This window comes from Lampetra planeri, chromosome 6, assembly GCF_965212315.1.
Source record: "Lampetra planeri chromosome 6, kcLamPlan1.2.h2, whole genome shotgun sequence".
NCBI classification, from domain to species: Eukaryota; Metazoa; Chordata; class Hyperoartia; order Petromyzontiformes; family Petromyzontidae; genus Lampetra; species Lampetra planeri.
Window position 1 is genome coordinate 9,186,953 of NC_136112.1, and position 21,834 is coordinate 9,208,786.

Genomic DNA, 21,834 nt, shown 5'->3' on the forward strand with positions numbered 1-21,834 from the left:
AACAAGACCACAAGGTAAAGCAGCTGCTCATCTGTTTATTTACTCAATTATTACCCACAATCCACCCTGACAGAGCTTAACAAGTTTTCATACTCTTAGGTTTTTTCGGTAAAGTCACGTAGGTAAAAATGAATGAATAACAAAAGTAAATAATATAAATAATAATAGAAATAAAATAATAAATCACGACGTTTCGGAGGCAACACAAGCTTCCTTCATCAGGTGTAAAAAGGCACAACAAAATAACTGTAGCTTCAAATCTAGAATTAACAAGTTTTGTTTACAGAAGCTTAGCCCGGAGCAAAGTATGCCCCCCGCAACATTCCACACGGTGCTGCTCCTCGAACTTCCACAGGTCCCAAAAGCTCGCGAGTGATGCAGTCGCTCCCGCACTAAAACGCAGCTCCTATGCTGTGGGTCAATGCCTACCCCTGAAGAACCCGCACCCCTGATTAGCACGGTTAGCTACGTGCGGTGCAAAAGCAGTTCAACATACACGCTTAAACGCAACTCGGATGGACGACGATGTTGCTTGGACAGGTGATCAGTGCGGGACAATTTCTCGCAGGAATTGCCAAAAGATGGAGAGCCCCGTGGTGTAGGAGAGTCCATCTCGCGGCCCACTCTCGCATCGAACAAGGGTAGAAACAATCGGACGAGTTGCTACGTGTGCAAATCACCGCTGCGGAGAACGTGCAGGTGTCCGTAGGCTCACGCTCGGACGTTGTCTACTGCTTGAAGTCTAAAAGTGACCGCCAGATAACAGCCAGCGTACATGGCCCTTAGTTGCTGGTATAATGCAAGGGGGTGGGACTGCTTCTCACTTATTGGATGTCATGCTACCATTAAAAATAACCGATGCCTCGAGTTTCCCGACTGGCTGCTGGCTGGGCTCCTCTCCACCCGAACAATTGCTCCGTCGTCGTTCGTGGCCTGCGCACCATTGCCACCGAAACTAGCTGGGTAGCTGGCTGAACGGGATTTTGTGCATAGCAAGTAAACATTGATAAGAGGTTTTTTTTGGGTTAGATCGCGTAAATAGATAAATGTGCCGTTAAACCCGCCACCACCCGACACAGCCAACGGGTAAGGGTTGTCACGTAAACATAACGTGGCAATTCGTCACTAGTACAGCACTAGTGTGTAGTGTATAGTAGTGTATAGTGTAGTATACTGTTACAGCACACCGGTGTGTTGGAGAGCCAAGCCACAACATTTACAATCTGAGTACGACGTTTTGCCAGTAATTACAAAAAGCTTCTAGTTGTTGCCCTTTTCAAAGAAGCTCTCCAGCGACGTTTGTTTTTTACTCATTTTGGCTACTAGGGGTTAGCAGCTTGTGGACTTACCAAAACTGTGGCTGAGACAAGTGCGCAGTGCGGAAAAGAGGCGCGGATGGAAGTGGTCAATAAAACAATGGGGGCGGGTTCCACGCGCGGACTCACCGCTCTCACCTCCTGCTGCTGCTGCGGTGCGGCCCGGTTCCTAACAGGCCACGGACCGATACCGGTCCGTGGACCCGGGGGTTAGAGACCCCTGCTGTAAAGGATCCAGCAATCGACGAGAGAAGTTTGAATAACTGCCAGCAGATGGTGCTGATCACGTACTAATGGACGTGTTGTCCTCCTTTTAAAGGTATTGGGGCTTTTTTTGTTGTTGCGACGCTGCATTGGCGGTGGTGCAAAAGACAAATGACAAAAAAAACTGAACACATTTGTCAATAACATATATATGTATATAAAGGCGGCCTTTCGGGCAATGGTCCATTTGTCATAGCAGAGAGATAGAGAAGCCAGGGAGATCGAGTGAATAATGAATTACTTTACACCTTGGGGACATTGATAGAAGCAGCATGTGAAGAATGTTTCTGGATGAACAGTTGCCCATTATCAAAGAAAAGTTTTATTGAAACGGAATGAGCGATCGATGTTCTATCACGAGTTTTGCATTTTTTGACTGCCTTTTTTAGTTTTCAAGAGCGGTGACGCAGTGGTTAACACAGCCTGCTGCCTTAACCCTGCGGCCTTAACCCTGCCTCCTTAACCCTTTTACCTTCAGTTAAATTCCCAGCCACGACTAATATCAGTGATGAGTGCTATATGACGTGGACCTGGGCCTCCCCCTTCTCCAACCCTCATTGACCAGCGTGGTGAAGTATGGTCAAACAATCCCCCATGTTTGATCATCAATGAGTCTGCTCTTCCGTACTACTGCGTTGCTTTCGCTGCTACACTCTATGGCTTTCCCACATGTTTTCGGGTCGTACTGCATGTTGATCGGCACGAAGTCGGGCGCTTTGCTCCGCGTGCTGGGAGCTGCATCAGGAGCCGAGTTCAGAAACTGAAGAAGGTCCCAGCACGTGGAGTGAAACGTCGGACTTTGTGCCGAACAACACGCGGTGCGACCCGAAAACAAATCGGGGTGCAATCGGCTCTTCCCTGGTTACGCTTTTCCACTTCTGGAGGTCAGCGCTCATGGGATGACGTCTCTTGGCAGCTGAGCGATGTAGGCACGTCTGGGTCGTGCAGAATGGAGTTTGGTTCCTGAAACGGCGTTACCCACGCACCCACCCACGGTGGAAATACTCCGAATAAATGCGGAGGAGTTTGCATCGCTCCTTGCCTGCGTCTCCACGCGCGTTGGTTCATGCCAATGAAACGCCGCCCGTCTGTGCAGTCGCACAGTGACAGGGGTGATGATAAATAATGTTTGCAGTTGCACGCTTTGTTGTGTAGAGATAAGTGTACTGTATCTTGGAATGTAACACCAGTGGAAATGTTCTTGGTGTTCGCTGGGTTCCAACGTTCACGATACGTGCCTTGAATCACTTGTGTAGCAATCGACGTGTTTAGCTTTGCATATGTATTGTTGGTGTTGTCGTTACGTTGCAAGACTGTGAGAGATGGTGACGTCTGTGGGAGGCCTTCATCCAGCAGTGAATTGAACATGGCTAATGATAATGAATACACGTTGAATGTCATGGATTCACATGAGCCCATCCAACCACTAGATGTCACTGCATTCACAACAGTTTAAAAAACAATTGATTCTTGAATTAAATTGCGATCCTCATTTCTGACGATTCAGCGCAATGAATGATATACAGGAGCGTAACGGCCCAAAAAATTAAGGACACAACCAGGATTTAGAGTCTGACCACCAGGTCACATGTTCATGTCATCGCCTCCGTGTATCCGATGCAGTGTTTGGGTTTCACACGAAAGTGGCACACCCTTATCCCAACAAAGCCTCACTTGGGAGAGACTGTTTACCAATTCTAATTTTTGCCTCTCTGAGTGGGTCCAAGGGGGGCTTAAGACTGCCGCAGCAGGGACACGTGCCAGGATATCTCTCCCTTGGCTACACCCTGCACGTGTGGAGGGCTTCAATCCCTCGTGAAACAAACAAACAAAGGATTCCTTTGGGTTAATGTGTGGATGTTGGCAGATACAACCAGGAGTGGTGGTCTGAGTGTTTTTGGTGTTCCCAGCAGACGGAGCTTAATGAGGGTCTCCTGCCACCTCTGCCCCGAGTTCATTTGTCTCGGAACGTTGCTACGTTTCTGCAACAGGCTCGTCGCTTCAAGAGCCGCGTAGCTCTGCGAGCTTGGCTCCTCTCACTGTCTTCCACCCCACCTCCGTGCCCATACCCACCTCCGTACCCATACCCACCCCTGTACCCATACCCACCTCCGTACCCATACCCACCCCAATCCATTCCATCACGGTCTCATCTGCCTGGGCTAGCCTACCCTGCCCCAAGCTATTTCTTTGTTTACTTATTGTCCTCTCGTTTTAAAAACAAAAACCCGGCTCTGAAGTTGACTCAGGCGGGGGGGGGACGTCGGGAAACGTGTGTCGCTCTTCTGAGCTGATCCCACGACCTCTCGGGGTCAACTCCCCAGGGCAGCTCGGGTTTCCTGGCCCACCGCCACGCGAGTGAAAGCGAGCATGGCGGGCAGCACCGCGCGAGTCGAGCCGGGCAGTCGGCGCTGAGCCGATTCGCCCAGTTTCAAGACCCGGACGGGCTCACATTTTTGCTTGGTCATGGGACCGCGGCATGAGGCTCCATGCGCGACCACGTGGTCCAGTTTTGTGTAGACTTCCCTGATTATGGCGGCCGTCTTCCAAAGGACATCCCCGTACGCCTCCCATGTGGGTTGGAGGTTTGATTTCCCCCGTGGCCGCCCCTTTTCCCTGGCCCAGTGAAATCGTCAAACCGAATGTCTAGGGTGCTGGGGGGGGTGGTGCCTAGAACTCTCAGCGATCTACACCTGCACATATTCACTCGAATGAAACGGCGTCCATCCGTGCAGTGACAGGTGTGACGATGAATTGTTTATCTTTGCAGCCATGTGCTTTGTGCCAAGGCGGCAGGAGATGTGCCGGTCATGAGGCTTATGGCGAAGCAACGATTGACATCGATTCCTAACGCTCACGATGCACGCATAGAATCCTGCGTGTGAGAAAATATTCATTTTAATGTATGCAAATTGTGTGCGATGAAAAGATAACAATGTCACATTTATACGAATTAAGTGAACGTGATAGGAAAAGTGAGACGGAATAAATGAGAAAATAATACAAATGGGAAGGTCAAATGAGACCAATTTTTGTTTTGTTTATTGAGTAAGGACCCCAGCATTGTGACCAATCATCAAATTGACTGTGGAATGAATTGATACATACCCCCCTGGTCGCATTGGAAAAGTGTGAATTCAGTATTACCGTCAGCAGCCATGATCGATCCACTGCTGGATCAAGGCCTCCCCAAGTCATCCGCCATTCCTTGCGGTGCTTTGCATGCAGCAAGATTCGAGTATCAAGGGAAGAGAAAACATCTCACAAAGGCAACAGATGAATCCTGTTGAGTGCTTGTGTGTAGCGAGCAACATTTCATCAAACGGGCCTTTTCAATACATTTTCCTTTGTCCGTGGAAATATTTTCAATTTTCCCAGCAGAAAATGACGAATTGTGCGCGAACTGAAAATGTCGACTGATATTAAACTGTCTAATGCCATCAGGCTACTCTTTATCATGGAAAGCCAAACACTAACTTGCTCATGCACGCATTAGAACAGCGTCTTGTGGCAGCACATTTACTATACTTGTGCGTTACTTTCCCGTTTTGAATTGAGAATGTTTACAGTTGCATATTTGAAAACGCGCGCACGTGGCTTACATGTCTGCAGCTGTTCTCGCGAGCCACGCAAGAGCAGGGGGGCGCATGTGTGTGTGCTCGTGCGTGTGTGTGTGTGCTACAAAGCCGGTGACCCGAGTTCCATTCGTGCTCATGGCCAACACCAGTGATGATTATCTGTACCACTCCTGAGCCTCCACTAGGTACGATGTGTAAACATCGCCACGAGGGAGACAAAGGTGAACGGGCGTGGTGTTGGCCACCCACCTCCTCGTGTGCTTTGCCGGCCTTCGTAGGTGTTCGCTCACAACACTTGTCCCAAAAGTCTATTTCAACTATATGGGGGATCTTTGTCTTGTAGCAGCAGCCGTAGGAGCAGCAGCAGCTGTGCTCTAAGACCCGAGCAGTGTGTGCGCGTTTATCGGCTGAGCGTGGTTATTTTCGGGTCGACATGTGCGAGTGTGCGTCCGCATGCGACTTTCGTCTATTTATAAAGCGCGGTTGCGCGATGGCACACGCCCGGGTGCGCCTGCATCTGCGGACGGCTGCCCGCCCGCGTACGCGCATCCGCGGGCAGTTTGGCGGCGCGGGGCCTCGAGCGAGCGAGCGAGTGAGCGAGCGCGTTGCGCCCTGTGGTCCGTCGTTTTGTGCGGGCAGCGCAAGAGCAGCAGCGTGGACACCGAGGACAAGGTCCGGCGGCTCAAGAGGAAGAACGCGGAGCTGGTGGCCATTGCCAAGCGGCTCGAGGAGAGGGCCAAGAAGCTGCAGGAGGCCAACATGAGGGTGGTGAGAGACGCACCCCATCCTGGAGTTTGTCAACATCTATCCTCCTGGCGTATGTATGTATGTATGTTGAACTTCTTTCGCACCGTATGTAGCCAGTCGTGCTAATCGGAGGTGCGTTTCTTTCACGCGATCGGTGAATTCGGCAAACGTGTCGGGAGGTCAAGCGAGACCAAAAATAATACAGTAAACCCCTCTCCATTTGCGAGGGTTGCGTTCGTTAAAACGCTCGCGAATGCACAATTCGCGTATGCGGAAACTTTGTTCAACAGGATAAATCGGGTTAAGTTTCTGGTAGAAGTGAATGTCGGAGTTTATTTTTTAAAGTGGCGCCTTAAAGTAGAACGCTGTGCGATTTGGGTTATAAAATCCCTTGAAGTGCGACTGCGTCTCAAGACGCCGTCCATTCTCTACCAGCGGGGAAGGACGGTGGAGTTGTTCAGTGATCGTCCCAGAACGGCATGGGCGCCTTGCGGGAGTGTATCGAATTTACTGGGAATGCTGGGCCATCCGACGATGTCTGAAAATTAACATGCGAGCCAGGTTAATAATTTCGATGAATAGTTAATCGTGCATAAACCGGAAAGTACCTGCTCGCTTGCACAAAGTGTAACCAAACATCTACTTGTATTTGCATTAATTTCGCCCGTGCATACAGAGTGGGCTAAATGAATCCCTAACGGAGATGTAATGCATCTCCGCGTGTGCGTGTACCTGGTATTGCACGGAGCACTTGTTTCGTCAGCTAAAGAGTGATTTGCGTCTATGACGAAACGAATGGGAATCCACCTGATATCATCGGACCCTAAGCAGGGTTGAGCCTGGATAAGCGCTTGGGATGGGTGGATCACCCTGCGCATCGCCGTGCACAAAACAGATTGTCATGGGCTGTCGCGGAGGGAGGCTACAACGTGGGCAGCAGAGGGCAGCACAGCAACATCCACGTCCACGCTAAACTAAATCTAAACTTTGTATTTTACCAGGTAAGGCCCACAGAGCTACATAGCTCTTTCTCTGAAGCGATCTGGCCACTAATGAGATCTCAATGAAGTGGGTTATCACGTGGAAATGCATCGCACCCAAATACTGTAAATGCATGTTTCTATATGTGGAGGGAAAAACCGGAGGACCCGGAGAAAAATCCATGCCACCACTGGAAGAACGTGCAAACTACAGATTTACATGAGTCATGGTCGGGATCGAACTCACGACCTCCTGTATACCACGTTCACGCTCCTCGCCCACACCACACTGATTGGGAATGGTGAAGTGTGGTCAAAATAATCCCCCCAACCCACACGGTATGCGGAGGGCTTCATGTTCGAAAAATGAATGCGAGTGAACAATTTAACTTGAGAGTACTCTCCCGCTGCCGTAAATTCGACAGCTCTGACCTTTGAGGTCCGCTATTATACAAACCAAATCCGTGTTTTTTTCCAGCACAGTTGGGCCCAAAGGGTGTTGCTTAACTTCAGAGCCTTGAGCCAGCGGCGTCAATTCCACACAGTTGTGGCAGCGGTAGTTCTTTCTCTAGCACATCCACTGTGGGCGCAACGGTTGTGAGACGTTAACTACCTCGCCTGGTGTCCATGAAGTTGTGGGTTCGATCCCGACCCTGACGCCTGCTGTATATTTGAAGTTTGCGTGTTCTCCCCGTGGTCGCGTGGGTTTTTCCCAGAGTCCTCCGGTGTTTCCCTCCACATTTAGAATCAATATGTGCTGAGAGTATTTGGCTGCTATAAATTTCCACGTGATAAGTCGCTTCGCTGAGCTATCATTTATGGCCAGGTCGCTCCTAACATTGAACTGTGTAGCTCAGTGGGGGGCCATACCTGGTAAAATAAAAACATTGTTTAGTTTCAGTAGTTTTACTTCACCACAAAGTGGTACTTAGTTTTTTTTATCCCCAGAGGGATGAAGGGCTTCCCACTGCGCTGAATGTGCTACCGCTGTGCCTCTCGGCTGCGTATGCCCCCCCCCCAACTCTCATTAATTGCCATTAAGAATAAATATTAAATAAAATATAATACATATTAAAATCATTTAAAATTAAAATTATGCCGCATACGTACATACGTTTCTGGATTTTTCCATATTCAGACTCGGTGAATTTAAATCGAAATCCGAGAGTTCAAAATTCATGATTATTTCTTAACACCTTTTTGCTCGCCTCTCTGACAAAGGCACAATCGAGTGAGTGCCCGCTTGTGTTATGACACTGATGCTACGTTTCCATGTTTTCACGGCCACCACGGAGAAATGCGGCCTGATTTGTGAACCTACCAAGTGGGAGCTCGGCCCGGATTTGTGACCCGGACCCACGGCTCGCTGCTCGAGAGGGCCCATCAACGCGAGACGGAAACACGGACTCAGTGGGGGCTCTTACTCCACTGAAACTCAGTGTTGGGTTTTTTGTAAAAAAAAGATATATGTTTACATGATGGAAATATATGACTAAAGTAGGTATTTCCTGGGCATAACCTAACCCAACTAACTACGTGACTTTACCGAAAGAACCAAAGAGTAATTCCTGCAGTCACGAAAGCTCCAAATTAAGTATTGTTAAAACTAACTTTAATAAAATGTTGCAGTCACCTCCCTCGATCTGCATAGGAAAGGGGAGGAGGAGGGTGAGTGGGCTAATGGAGGCAGTATTGGGGGGGTCAGGGAGTAGGGGGGCATGAAGAGGTTGAGTCTACAGAGCCTCAAGAAACGAGCCGTGGCGGGCCCCCCCCCGCCCCACCCGACACGATTCGTGTCGGCCGTGCGTCATTCATGGAGTCGCAGCAACGTGGCGTTCGGTGCACTCCGTGCAACAGGCCACGACGCCGGCGCCACTCAAGCTGCAGGCGGTGGAGCAGTACCGCAAGGCGTTCGCACGGCAGCGAGCGCGGGACCTGGGCAGCCAGGCGGCGGCGCTGCTCTCCAAGGACAAGCAGGTGGACGCCTTGCAGAGGGAGGTGTACCGCCTGCGACACCTGCTGCACCTGCTTGCTCCCGTACGGCCACGCGTGTCCCGTTCGCACCCACACGACCGCGATAGTGGCGCCGCGCCATCGGTGTCCGTCACGCGATGGCGTTACGTGCGGATGCGACCGTTATCGCGAAATCATTGTTCGCTGTCTGATATGGTTTTCCACGGCATGACGGTCATCGCGATGTAATATACCACGGTATGAGTTACCTTCCGTAGTATGTCAATTGTCGCGATATCATTTTTCACAAAGCGATAATGTGCCACGTAATTTCATAATATCACGCACAGTGTCAGTTTCCCACCACTTCGTGGTTGTATTTTGCATTGTTATGGAATTGTCTTTGTGCTTTTATAAACTTCCAGCCGGAATATCAGATTTATTAAAAAAACATCAACTTCAGTTCAGTCAACATGAGCCTGCCTAAGACCGTTGGCAGTGGCAGCAGATATAGGACATTGCAGCGTGGGAATGTGCAAACTAATAAGAGCAAAACCAACATTTGCACGAAACCCACACCAGAACTTACTGCATACAGGATAAACAAGCAAATGTTTCCCCTCCTGTGCCACTGTGGATAGCAGGTGATGGGTGGGATCTGCGTTGCGGCTGCCATGATTATTGTGGCCCGAGTAATCAACTCCGTCGATGACAATTTTGCACGTCGATCAGTAAACTTGGTCCGACGAGTCGTCCCTGCTCTAGTTACGCGCCTGTTGCTCCATACGTGCCTAATTTGACCATGTGTGTGCATGCCTCCCCGCGCTGTCGTGTCCAGGAGGGGCTTGTGGAGCCGGAGAGCGACACGGAGCGGCTGCTCGTGGCCTCGCAGAAGGAGGTGCTACGTCTGCAGCGCCAGCTCTCCGTGGCGACAGGCAAGCGGCCGCCATCGCTGCCCTCGCCGGACAAGGTGAGTCGAGGAGCCACTCCGAGCAGGGGGGGGCTACTGAATGGGTTCCAGCCCTTGACTTTTTTGTTGTGCCGAGGTACCGGCGCTGTGACCAAGTTTATTTTGTGCAACCCAGTGGGAATTGAAGGGAGTGTGGAGAGAACTTCTGCACGCTCGCGTTCGGTGCTAATTCAGAGCATGGAGCATTCCTTTGCGCGCTCAAAGCTCAAACTGGAGTAGCGGGGGTGTGAATTAATGTACACGTAGAGTGTACCTTTGTATGTGCTAAGGCCGATTTACTGTCAATCGAGACAATGGGTCTCGTCTACTGTCGGTGGGAGCAGTCGGTCTCGTATACGATCGAGCAAACAGGGCTTAATTTCAGCTGTTGTCAAGGACCTGGAATAAATGTTCATGCCCAGCACACCACATCCAGTATGCCTCCCACTCGAGCTGTGGCTGCTAGTCACGGGAATCCCCGAGTCTACCTGCGGCCCGAAAAATATTATCGCAACCGGCACACCGCATCCAGTATCCCTGTCGCTTTGGTTGTGCCACCTCCCCAGTCTGCCGTGGACCCCAAAAGGATGCGGTGAGAAATGAAGCCCCGCTTTCAGTAGGAACAATGAGTCTCCGCACACAGCAAATGAAACTTTTTGTCCCCTGAATCATCGCCTGAGCTGCTACCCCGGCGGCCAGCCGCCACCGCAATCTCGCCCCCCCCCCCCTCCCCCGTCCCCCACGACTTCCCCCGGTTGACATTTAATCACGAGAGGTTAGAGCATAGGAACCTTTTGGCTCCTTCTCCTCGGTGCTTCCTTGGCTCGGACGCGGTTATCGGGGTAATGGATGCCTCCTCTACAAAGTCACTGCTGGGCCGGTGGTCACTAATTTTCAGCAGAGGCAGACGGAGCACTCCTCAATAAGGCTCCTTCGCAAACGGCTCAGCACGGGCATTTATTTCCCCGCCCCCCCCCCCCCCCCCCCATTTCTTCTTAAAATCTTCGCGATGGTTATCTGCCAGTACAGTGGTATAATTTACTGGGTGCCGGAGGGGAGGGGACGGGGAGGTGCAGCGGTGGTGCAGTCGTCGGCGCACTCGCTATGAGACCAGGGACCTGAGTTGGATTTCCGCTAACATCACTGGCAAGTGATATTCGCTTTCACCAACCCGCACTGACCAAGTACAGTGAAGTATGGTCAAATAATTGCCGTGACCGACACTGCATTGGGAGACCTTTATCCAGCAATGGCTTGAAAGAGGGCTGCAAGTTACAAAGCTAAAGATCCCCGTATAGCCTTTGCAGGCTGTAGGAGCAAGTGTCTGTTGTTAGTGAGTAGCACCTATGAAGACCAGCACTGTGGCACACGAGAGGGTGGGTGGCCAGCACCACGCCTGGCCGCCTTTGTCTCCCTAGTGGCGACGTTTACACAATGTGCTAGGTACTAACCCTCTCTGCCCAGCGTGGTGAATGTTGCTATTTTGCACTGAGCAGAGCCTCGTTGTGTAAAATTGAGTGGCTCTTGCTGTGGTATAACGTGGCGAGCTTGCGGAATTTTTTGAGCAAGTCTCATGCTGCTGATGAGACCAAGTAGAAGTGGAACGGGTATAGAGCTTGCTTACACCAACTCTCCTGGATGATAAAGGAATAAAAGGGCCAGTTGACTGATTTCATGAAAAGCTCTTGAATATTTACGTGAAGAGACAAAACTGAAGTCTTGCTTTTCATTATGTTTTGATATGCCGCTGTATTTAGGCGGTAATTGATTGAGCAAAACTATAATAATGAGACTAAAAGGAGAGCGACAAATACAAATTAGACGGTATAAACGAGGCAAAACTAAATAATGAATTCTGGAATGGAATCTCGACCCTGGGGCGAGTGTGAATTATTAATTGCTCAAAAGAGTATCTATCAACACGGTTACAATGTGTACAATTGCTTGGCAGCTACAATGCGGTTATCAAGGGAAATATTGACACTTTGTTGCTGTTGAATTTAACCCGATAGTTGCCTATCGGTTTAAGCAGGGGGGCCCGGGTGGATGGCCCCACGGCGCAATGAACCTCGCCACCCCAGTTAGATTCCCGGCCAAAAATAACATCAGTGGCAAGTGATATCTAATCCCGGATATGTCTCCCCGGTGCACCAACCAGTACTGGGGAAGTATGCGCAAACAACCCCAAAACACCGATACGGCATGGGGAAGTCTTTATCCAGCAGTGGATTGACAAAGGGCTATACATTTAAAATGATCAAGTTACGTATGACACTGCCGTATTTATCATGATAATATTTAGCAGAACTAACATATTTCTGATTCGTAGGGAGAATTGGCTGCTAATCTGAACGCTTTAAGTGCAATTGTCAATGGATGAAGCTTATAATGCGAGTTTTAATCAAAGCTGACACCAGAAGTGAAGGGCCTAAGAAGTTGAGATTATGAGGTTAATGGTTATGGAATTACAGGCCTTAGAGGGTCGCTGAGCGGTGGGTGAAATGGCACAGAGAGTCACGGCTCTGCCACACATGTGAGCACCGCAGCGATATAAAATAAATAAATATATAGCTGCATGTTATAATTAAATAGATGAATCTACTGCAAAAAAATATTTTATAAAAAAAAAAGAGCCCACGTGGCATGCTCCAGGCATTTCATTCGTAGCCGTGCGTACGTGTCTCTGCCTGCCTGTCTGTTTCACAATCCCCCCTATAAAACCGGGATCCTTTATCGGGGCACGGCAATAGGCTTGGCAAAAGAACGACGAGCATCGCATAGACTGGCTCGGATGAAAGCCGGCGTCACAGCTTAAGCGTGCGTCGTGGACTTTGAAAATAACTTTCGGCATTTAGTCGTGAGTGGCACGCGGGCTTTGATGAGCTTGTCAGCCATTTCCCTGTCCTCCGGCTCCATCCCACGCTTTCCCTCTTCCCCGCATCCGCGCACCCCCCTCCTGCCCACTCCTTCATTGCATATAACCCCCCCCCCCACATTGCACCTGGCCGCGCCGCAATGCCATGGCTTAGTGAACAGTAAAATGAGTGGCAGCAGCAGCAGCGCGAAGACTCGGCGCCCGCGCGCGCACAATCTGTAACGTCAGCACCTAATGTCATTCATGGCCTCCGTGGAGGAGCGATTTATCGATTGTGTTACAGCAAGAGAGAGCGTTTAACAATTTTCCCCCCTCCTACTTCTGTAATTCTATAATTGTGTCTTCGTTTGGAATGACTAATCACCACAATGTGGTACGTTGAACACTACGTTTCTAATTGTCTGTGGTGGCGTCATGGCAGCATTTACGACGGCAGCATTTCGCTTCTCCTCCCTCTGTGCTCGTGCTAAGGACCCTCCTGTGGCTTTTGCACCGCACACGAAGCAAAGGGATAGATTAGTGGATTAAGACGGAATTCTCACGCGCACAACACGCACGTCGAATTGTGCATCTTAGAATATAATTTCACTATTGTTTTTATTACGAATTTTATGCAAACGATATGTTAATGTTACCTTACACCACTGGACGGGTGAAGACAAAACATGCAAGAGGCAATAACAGTTGAGACACAAAAAAAATCGATTTAAATCAAATAGTGACCTCAAATTGTGACAATTGATCAAACCGCCGGTGGACTGAATCGTCGCGTGCCTCGTGTATACTTATAGCAGCTGAGAGCCGGTACTCGCAGCGCCCAGCAGACTTGCTGTTCTGCGAGTATTAGCAATGCTACCCATCGCTTTATTGAGTCCACCGATATTCCTGGGTTCCACCCCCATCAAACCTCAAACCTCGAGTTGCACCTGTCAAGTGTGCAGGTGGTTCAACTGCAACGGGGGCCCACAGCCTGGAGCTGGGGTGGGGGGGGCGGTGGCAGGGGTTACGGGAGAAGGGTGGGAAATGTGACAGGGGCTCCATTTCATTGCTTGCACTGGGTCCATGCCAACCACAGCCTGGACCCCTCGTAGAGGCAAGGGTAGCTGGAGCCTCACGTCCGTCAGGCATGCCCTCTGTGCACGCCACTCTGCTTACAGCCGCGTGATGACACGTTGGAATTTCGAGGCGGTGATGGCGCTTCTTTACATTTAAATTGCATGTCCCTGCAGATGCGAGTGTCCGTTATTTGTGTTTGCCATCACTTTCTGGAGAGAAGATTGATGGGAGTGAGGTGGCTGATTATATTCTCTGTACCAGTTGAAATCATTGAATGTCCATTTGAAGTGCTTATTATTTTTTTTATCCGTCTTCCCTAAATGTTATGTTAATTCTGTTTTCGGCGACACCAGACGAAAGCACCGCTTGGAACTCTCGCAAAGCAGTGCAACCTTGTGTGATAGAGACTGGCACATAAAAGTATATATTTTAAAATAACTTCTTGAACATCTTAAAATTATCTTGCAACAACACGCTGAGGGGCACGACTTTCTCACAAGCTCGGGGGTGAGAACAAACTGTGTTGAAAGGCAAAAAAACGGATCATTTACATTCACAGAGCTGATGTTTGGCCATATTAAGTGAAAACGTACATTTTAATGTGAAATGGTTTTTTATGATGGCCAGTCATTGGCAAGCGGACTGAGACTACAATCAAGACCTTGGCTTTATCACAGGTGGTCAAACACGGATTCTGACCCAGCATCTCAGCCGTGTTGGCTGTTCGCTGACAATGTCCTTACACGAGCACGCACGCACGCACCGACACTTAATTGCAGTGCGACCACTAAAGAGAGCACTGTCCTTAATTAACGGACGCCTTTCAAAACAATGCATGCGTGCACCCTTGAGTCGGCGGTCAATTTTAAGAAAAATTAGAAGCAGCGTCCTCTCGCGATGATCAATTCGGCAAAACACTTAACTCGGCGGTCAATTTGAAACCCAGATGAAGCATTGTGCACTTCAACAATCCTGTGACGCGCTGCTGGGTACTTTACAAGTGCTTTTGAAATCTGCGTGAGCAACAAGGGAATATTGATACGACGAGGGGAAGGCCATCGTGTGAGAGCCACCAAATGATCGGGTTATAGAATCACACCGTGCAAAGGAAGCTCTCGTATCCGCAATCAAAACCTCGCGTGCAGGAGCGTGCAACAGTGCAAGTTATTCTTAGGTTTTTTTCGGTAAAGTCACGTAGGTAAAAAATTAAAATCAAGTTACACTGGGCGTTCGTGCGACCGTTCATGGCCGTTCGCTTGGCAGCTTCACAGTAGTAGGGACTTCATGTGCGACTGACTTGGCCATAAATTATGCACTTTTTAAGTCTAGACTGGAAAACGAATTTCTTTAGAACTGCTTTCATGTGATTAGTTTGTTGTCACTCCCCCCGCACCTCCGATTAGCACGGTTGGCTATATGCGGTGCGAAAGACGTTCAACGTACATGCATACATACAAATAACTAGTCACTTCCAAGGTAACACGCTGGCATGGCGCTAGCAGCGTGGGCTGCGTGGGAATGGGCTGGGTGCCAAGCGGGTGGAGACGTTTGACATTCAAATGGGAAGTTTAACCGTCTTTGGGGCGCAATGTTAAATATTTAATACAAAAATAAAAGCGTTCGAAAATAGTAATTAAACAAATTATTTGGCGATGACTGTGTTGGCAGTGATGCACAAGCACAGTTAATTTTCGCTGCTTTAAGAGAGTATATTTACATTTTTTCTTCTTTTAAGGCATTGATTTCAATGGAAATATGAATTGGCTTCATTTTTTTGTTTTGTTATCAATGGACACGTACATCCTGTGCAGTTATTCTTGTGAACACTAGAAAATGGTAACTAATCGCCGTGTCAGCTGCCACTATGAAAGCATCTGCTTTGTGTGACACGGGCATATTTTAATGTAAAGGTGTTCTTTGCATGTGTAGTGAGTTCAACTGAGTCGCAGACGTACTCTTGGAGGCAACACATTTATTTGACACCAACACACGGGGTAACTGCCCCTTAACAGAATAACAACCTATGGTGGTGACCACCAGGCTAACTACACTAATTACAACATAACTAGCTACTACGGACCGGGACCACAGCTTGGGTCTAGGTCCACGTGTTGGAGACTCGGTAGGACGTAGAACGTAGACGAAGGTTTCTTCAGGGTGAACAACAACGCCGACCCCTCTGGGGGACCCGGCTTTTATTCTCTGCGGCGTGGCTGGCTCCGCCCTTGGCCATGACCACCTTCCAGAATCCTCGAATAGGATCTGGACCCCGACCACGTGACCACCCCTAGCCCTCACTCGAGGCCCCTTTGTAGACTTAACTGGTCACGTGTCCTCTTGGGTCAATGGCCTTTAGTAACCTCATTCCTACGGCTGGCACTCCCACACTCTATCCTGTAGGGCTGGCACTGCACGCCAAGCGTGGTGCCATCCAGAGCCCCTCTAGGGCCGATACTACACCCACACCATAGTGTGGTATCCGCGATGTCGCTACACCGCATGCCGTGCCTCTCCAGGGCCGGCACTACACAGTGACATCCCGCGATGTCGCTACACATGCACTTACGGGATTACTCTTATTTGTTCCCAACCTGCATTAATCGCTCCCCTTTTAATGGATTTTCTCGTCTTTCACAGATTGGAATTATTATTCATGCCTTCCAGCCCAAACCCTTACTCATTAAAATCGGCGTGACACGAAACTTGTGCGGAAAGTAACGCATTAATTCTGTCTTCGTGTGGATAATGATGATGGTGCTAATGAGCCAGTGGAAGGCTCTCTGTTGGAGAATTCATGTGCATGTTTTGAAAGAAAGGTGGCTGGGCGGGGGCGGTGGCGGGTGGGGGGTGGGTGTTGTTGGGGGGCACCACAGGGGGGTGTTGGGATCTTCTCTGCCGCTGATTTAACTCTGAGAGGCCGACAAGCCTGGGAGTGGCCGCGCTCTGGAAGCGGCTGCGATCGCCACCGAGCTGTGCATCTCCCGCTCCGCGCATTGACAATCAACACCGGGGCACGACGTTCGACATCGGCTCTTGCGAGCACCGTCGGCTCTTGCGTCCGTCAAAATACATCAACAAAAATAGCCATCGGGAGCACGGCAAGAGCGCGGCAGTGGCCAAGGGGCGCTGGGCTGCCCCGCTCTGTGTCCCTGCGAAGGGCGAGGGCCAGGTGAGCTCGGCAAGTTCCGGCCGCGGAGCGAGCGTGTCGGCGGCGGTGGCAGAATCTGGCGGCAGTTCGGGTCCACGTTTTGGGTCGATTTTGTTTGGTCAAGGGGCGAATTAAATCAATCTCTTTAAGCGCAACTTCAATTCTCCGTGCTCGTTCGGTGTTGCATTCTCGGCCATTTGTAAATAACGTGTGCGGTGTGACACCACACCGTACCAATACTGTGACTTCTTCTTGGTTCTTTCGGTAAAGTCACGTAGAAGGGAAATAATAAAATAAAATAATTCTCACGACGTTTTGGCCACAACGCAAGCAGCCGTCCTCAGGTGAAGAACAGGTCTGTCTGTTGCGTTGTGGCCGAAACGTCGTGAGAATTATTTTATGTTTTATTTTTATTATTTTATTTTATTACTTCCCTTCTACGTGACTTTACCGAAAGAACCAAGAAGATGAATCCCTGCAGTCACGAAAGCTTTAAATCGAAATACTGTGACTATTGGGGTATTTTCACTGTGATGTTTAACACTGTAGTGTATGTGTAATAGTGCTTCTATTCATACAGAATACCTGGTCACTACACCTGATGAAAACCCACACCTGACCTGTAAATACGTACTGACGAGTACGTTCTTCAGCAGTACGCGAGTGCTGCATCTTGCATTGTGCCAATTCAGTAAAGACCGAGAGATCATTAACAGTAGCGGTGTAGCGATACAGTGATTCATTGACCAATATTGATTCCTGTGCGTACGATTTTCCAGATATGAAATCGTCATTGTGCGAATAAGTTGCAGTGCACCGCATTGTAAAAATTATTTTAATTCCTAATTGGAATTGTGACCCTTAATCGTGATAGTTCACAACAACACGTACTTCCGGTGAAGCACAAGTGATGAAGGGAGATGCTGCCGTGGCGTTATGCTTCGCAAACCGCATCGTGAGGTCACCAATTCGATTCGATCCGTGGCAGACGAAACAACGGTGCAGGTTTCTTAACCCCCCACGCCCCAGCCACCCGCTCCAGCCTCTGTCCGTCCAGCCTCTGTACATCCAGGCGCACCACAGTAGATTGATCGGCAGGTCGTGTCTTGTGGGGCAAGGTGTGGGTGCTCTTCCAATATATGTGGCCGGCGTGCAAGAGAAGGTCACGTGGTCCTCTCTAGGGGCTCTCAAGAGCTGCCTGCAAATGTCGCGTTACATGGCACACGTACCGATCGAAACGCGTTGGATCTTACACGCGCGGGTCGATGCGTCGTTACAAGTTTAACATTTGATATTAATCCATGAATTGATGCACCGCTGCAGCTCTATTCAAAGTATCAGCATTTAAAAATAAAATTAAAATATCGCTGGAACGAGGCACTTTTCGTAACAGAATTAGCAAATTTTAAAAGTACCCTTCACGATACACCTGCCTCATGCAGAAGTGTGGGAACAAAATAAACACGTACCTGGAGCAAAGGAAAACAATGGCAAAGGAAACAAATGTAATCTAAAAATAAAGGTGGAGGTTCAAAGGAGAAGCCCTGCAATTTCTTGCTTCACACCAAACGTTTCGGAAGAGATACAATTACCCACACTTTACCCCCAATGCGCGCTAGGCTTGCCAATCGACTAACTGTGGAGCAGAGGTCGCAAATGGGTTTTGATTCCTTACCCGTACCCGTACCCGGCCACACCAGGGTCGCAAACGGGTACCCGAACCCGTACCCGGCCGGGTATGGGTACCCGTACGCTACCCGTACCCTACCCGAAAAGAGTGACAAACGGTTACTCACCAGTGACTCACGGCCTACCCGTACCCGGCCGCACCAGGGTCGCAAACGGGTACCCGAACCCGTACCCGGCCGGGTACGGGTAGCCGGGCATCGGGTAGGGTACGGGTATCGGGTACCCGGTTGCGACCTCTGCTGTGGAGCACCCATTTTTTACTGCCGAGCGGACAGATCAAATCATGCAGCGCGCTAATAATTACGGTCACGGCAGCGTTCCCCTGTGCACACTGTCATGTTGCATTTTAATATCTCCTGTTTTTTTCTCTCTTTGCCGGAGATTGATTTAACATGCGGTGCCAGTGCTGACGAGGCTGGCCTTAAGGAGCCATTTGTTGAATCTGCTTTGACTTTAAATTGCAGATGGTCAGAGTGACCTTCTTGAGACGCCCCTCCCCCTCCGCCCCACCCCCGTCAACTTAAAGATGAAAAGCCAGATCTGTGGGTTCACACATCACTTGCCGGGTTTAAATGAATTATTACGGGGCTGGCTGAAAGCCAATAAAAAATATATATATTCCCCAAATGTTCAACGAGCAACCAAGGAGGGTAGCGAAAAAAAAGAGAAATCACCTGAGTGCTAGCGATTACGAATATTCACCGTCAAATCGTTTCATTCGGAAAGTAATTCGTGAGTAACGCGGGTCGTTTAATATTCCGTTCGGGTTTCGAGCCCGCGCTCCTCATTCCTGTGGGGCTTTGGAAGATTAAGCCCCCCCGGTACGGTAATGAAACAACACTTTGAGATCCTGGACTCAAGCCTTGAATTGGTTGACAAGTGAGAGCAGGAGAAAGGGGAAAAAATGAGCACGGCCTCCTCCGAGTAAATGGATTCTCACGAGGTGCAAGTTTGATGGTCTCACCTTGGGTCGCTGACGACCGTAACAAAATGAAATAAAAAAACAAACAAACATCCGTCCCTCCTGGACACTGAGAGCACAACGAGTGGAGGAGAGTTCATTGACAGAGCTCACTCCCTCGGCAGCACCCAGAATTCCTCCGACTTTGGGAAGGCCACATAGTGATGGGAGTGACTGTGGGGGCACGGTAATTATCGTAAACTTGTTTAGTTAAACATTGTCGCTTTATCTTCTTGGTTCTTTCGGTAAAGTCACGTAGAAGGGAAATAATAAAATAATAAAAATAAAACATAATAAAATTATTCTCACGACGTTTCGGCCACAACGCAAGCAGCCGTCCTCAGGTGAAGACCAGGTCTGTCGGGGAGACAGCGTCTGAATGAATGTCTCCCCGACAGACGTGGTCTTCACCTGAGGACGGCTGCTTGCGTTGTGGCCGAAACGTCGTGAGAATAATTTTATTATGTTTTATTTTTATTATTTTATTATTTCCCTTCTGTGTGACTTTACCGAAAGAACCAAGAAGATGAATCCCTGAAGTCACGAAAGCTTTAAATCGAAAAATTGTCGCTTTACCCCACTTTTAGCCCCGTGGTGCAATCAGAGTCATATCGTGGTCCATAGAACCGATTTGAAAGCCTTGCAAAGTGTTAAGCTGGGCCTACACCTGAGCGATTGCATGCATATTAATTGTTTATTACTTCGAAGTCTCTGCAACCGGTTCCGAGTGGTTCCACAACCAGTTGCTTTACAGTCGAGACACTCTGCTCCAAACCATCGATCTGCTCGGCGGTTTATCGTCACGATTTTCCCCACGTGACACATTTGCGAGCTATGGTTGTCATGAGCCGGAGTACGTTATTTAATTTCCTTGACGCGGAACTACTTGCTCCGTTGCAGACAAAGCAGTTGCAACCGATTGAGTAGCGCATTTTAGAGTGCGATTTGGTTGCTTAACTGATCGCCGAGGTGTGGACCCAGCTTTCTGAGAGTGACCAGAGGAATAGAACATCACAGAACCGTTGCTGAGATGCGTTCAAGCAAGCTCTGATCTGCGCAGTAGGGGGTGTCGCCGTTTCCATCAACTACCGCTGACAGGAATGATTGTCGTGTGACAGTCAGTCAAACCAATATTTTGAGTGTTCAATGTCGAAATTTTGCCAAACTTAAGGGCAGCACCAAAGTTAATGTGACGGTTTTGTTGCTGCAGTCATTGGTGATGCGACTGCACGTGAGAATCTGGTGTAATCATACGTGGTTTCCTCAATCTGAACCCACAATATTAGCAGTGCCAGCTTAGCGATCTGACGTCTGCACCACCGAGTCACCTTGGAACCGGGCTAATTTTACGGTGACACGCACTGGGATTCCAGGGGAGTAAAAATAACTCTTACTTGTTAAAGTCAAAATTGTCCTGCAATTTCCTATGCATTGTTTTCACAGTAGTGTCCCGGATTAGAGCGCCCGAGATTATATTGAATTCATCACCTTTAGCTTATTTATTCTTCATTGCCATTCTCCGAGTCCAAAATCCATTTATTTGCAAAAAAAAGGATAATAAATATTTTTGGAAGGGCTTATAATATTTTTTTTCCATTGCATACATTTTTCCCAAACTATTTTGAATCGGTCAAAGAGCAGTTGTATAGAAACCAGTGACCTAAGAGTCCTGGGACCCCCCCCCCATCACTTTACAAACCCGGACTGACCAGCGTAGCGAAGTATAGTCAACCATAATTTGAAGCTTTCGTGACTGCAGGAATTACTCTTCGGTTCTTTCGGTAAAATCACGTAGAAATAAAATAAAATAAATAATAGAATGCACGACGTTTCGATTGTGTGTCTCTGTGTGTTTGTCTCTCTCTGCATGTGTGTCTCTCTCCGAGCTTGCATTCTTTCACACCTGATGACGGTTGCTTGTGTTGCAATCGAAACGTCGTGTATTCTATTATTCATTTTATTTTATTTCTACGTGAATTTACCGAAAGAACCAAAGAGTATAGTCAAACAATCTCCATCTTCCTTTTAGTTGTTGTGGAGGGGACTTGATTAGCAATGCTTATATGTTCATGTTGAGGCTGGTGATTGAGTGAGCCAGTGGGGATGGTTCCAGGAGTAGTAACCCGGTAAATATCTGAAATGCTGCCGGAAAATGAGCAAAGTGGGCAGTAGTGTATTAACCGTTTCGTGGTTTGAAATTTGACTGCAGTTACATTGTGGTCGAGTCTTAATTGTCCAAAAAAAACGCATGACACAGCGACAGGGAGGCATTCAGGTAGCACTGAATTTACAAATGGCTGTGAATTATGGTTACGTAA

The 21,834-nt window shown here is 48.9% G+C and overlaps 1 protein-coding gene across 4 annotated transcripts in view; it reads left to right on the plus strand.

Annotated features, from left to right (window-relative positions):
* Nucleotides 1-21,834, plus strand: part of LOC144719507 (RIMS-binding protein 2-like) — a 148,574-nt gene that overhangs the window by 23,803 nt on the left and 102,937 nt on the right. For all 4 annotated transcript variants that reach the window (XM_078595495.1, XM_078595497.1, XM_078595494.1 and 1 more), the window contains 3 exons: nucleotides 5,798-5,926; nucleotides 8,743-8,922; nucleotides 9,677-9,808. In XM_078595495.1, the coding sequence (XP_078451621.1) occupies nucleotides 5,798-5,926; nucleotides 8,743-8,922; nucleotides 9,677-9,808 (441 nt within the window). The remainder of the gene's footprint in view (nucleotides 1-5,797; nucleotides 5,927-8,742; nucleotides 8,923-9,676; nucleotides 9,809-21,834) is intronic.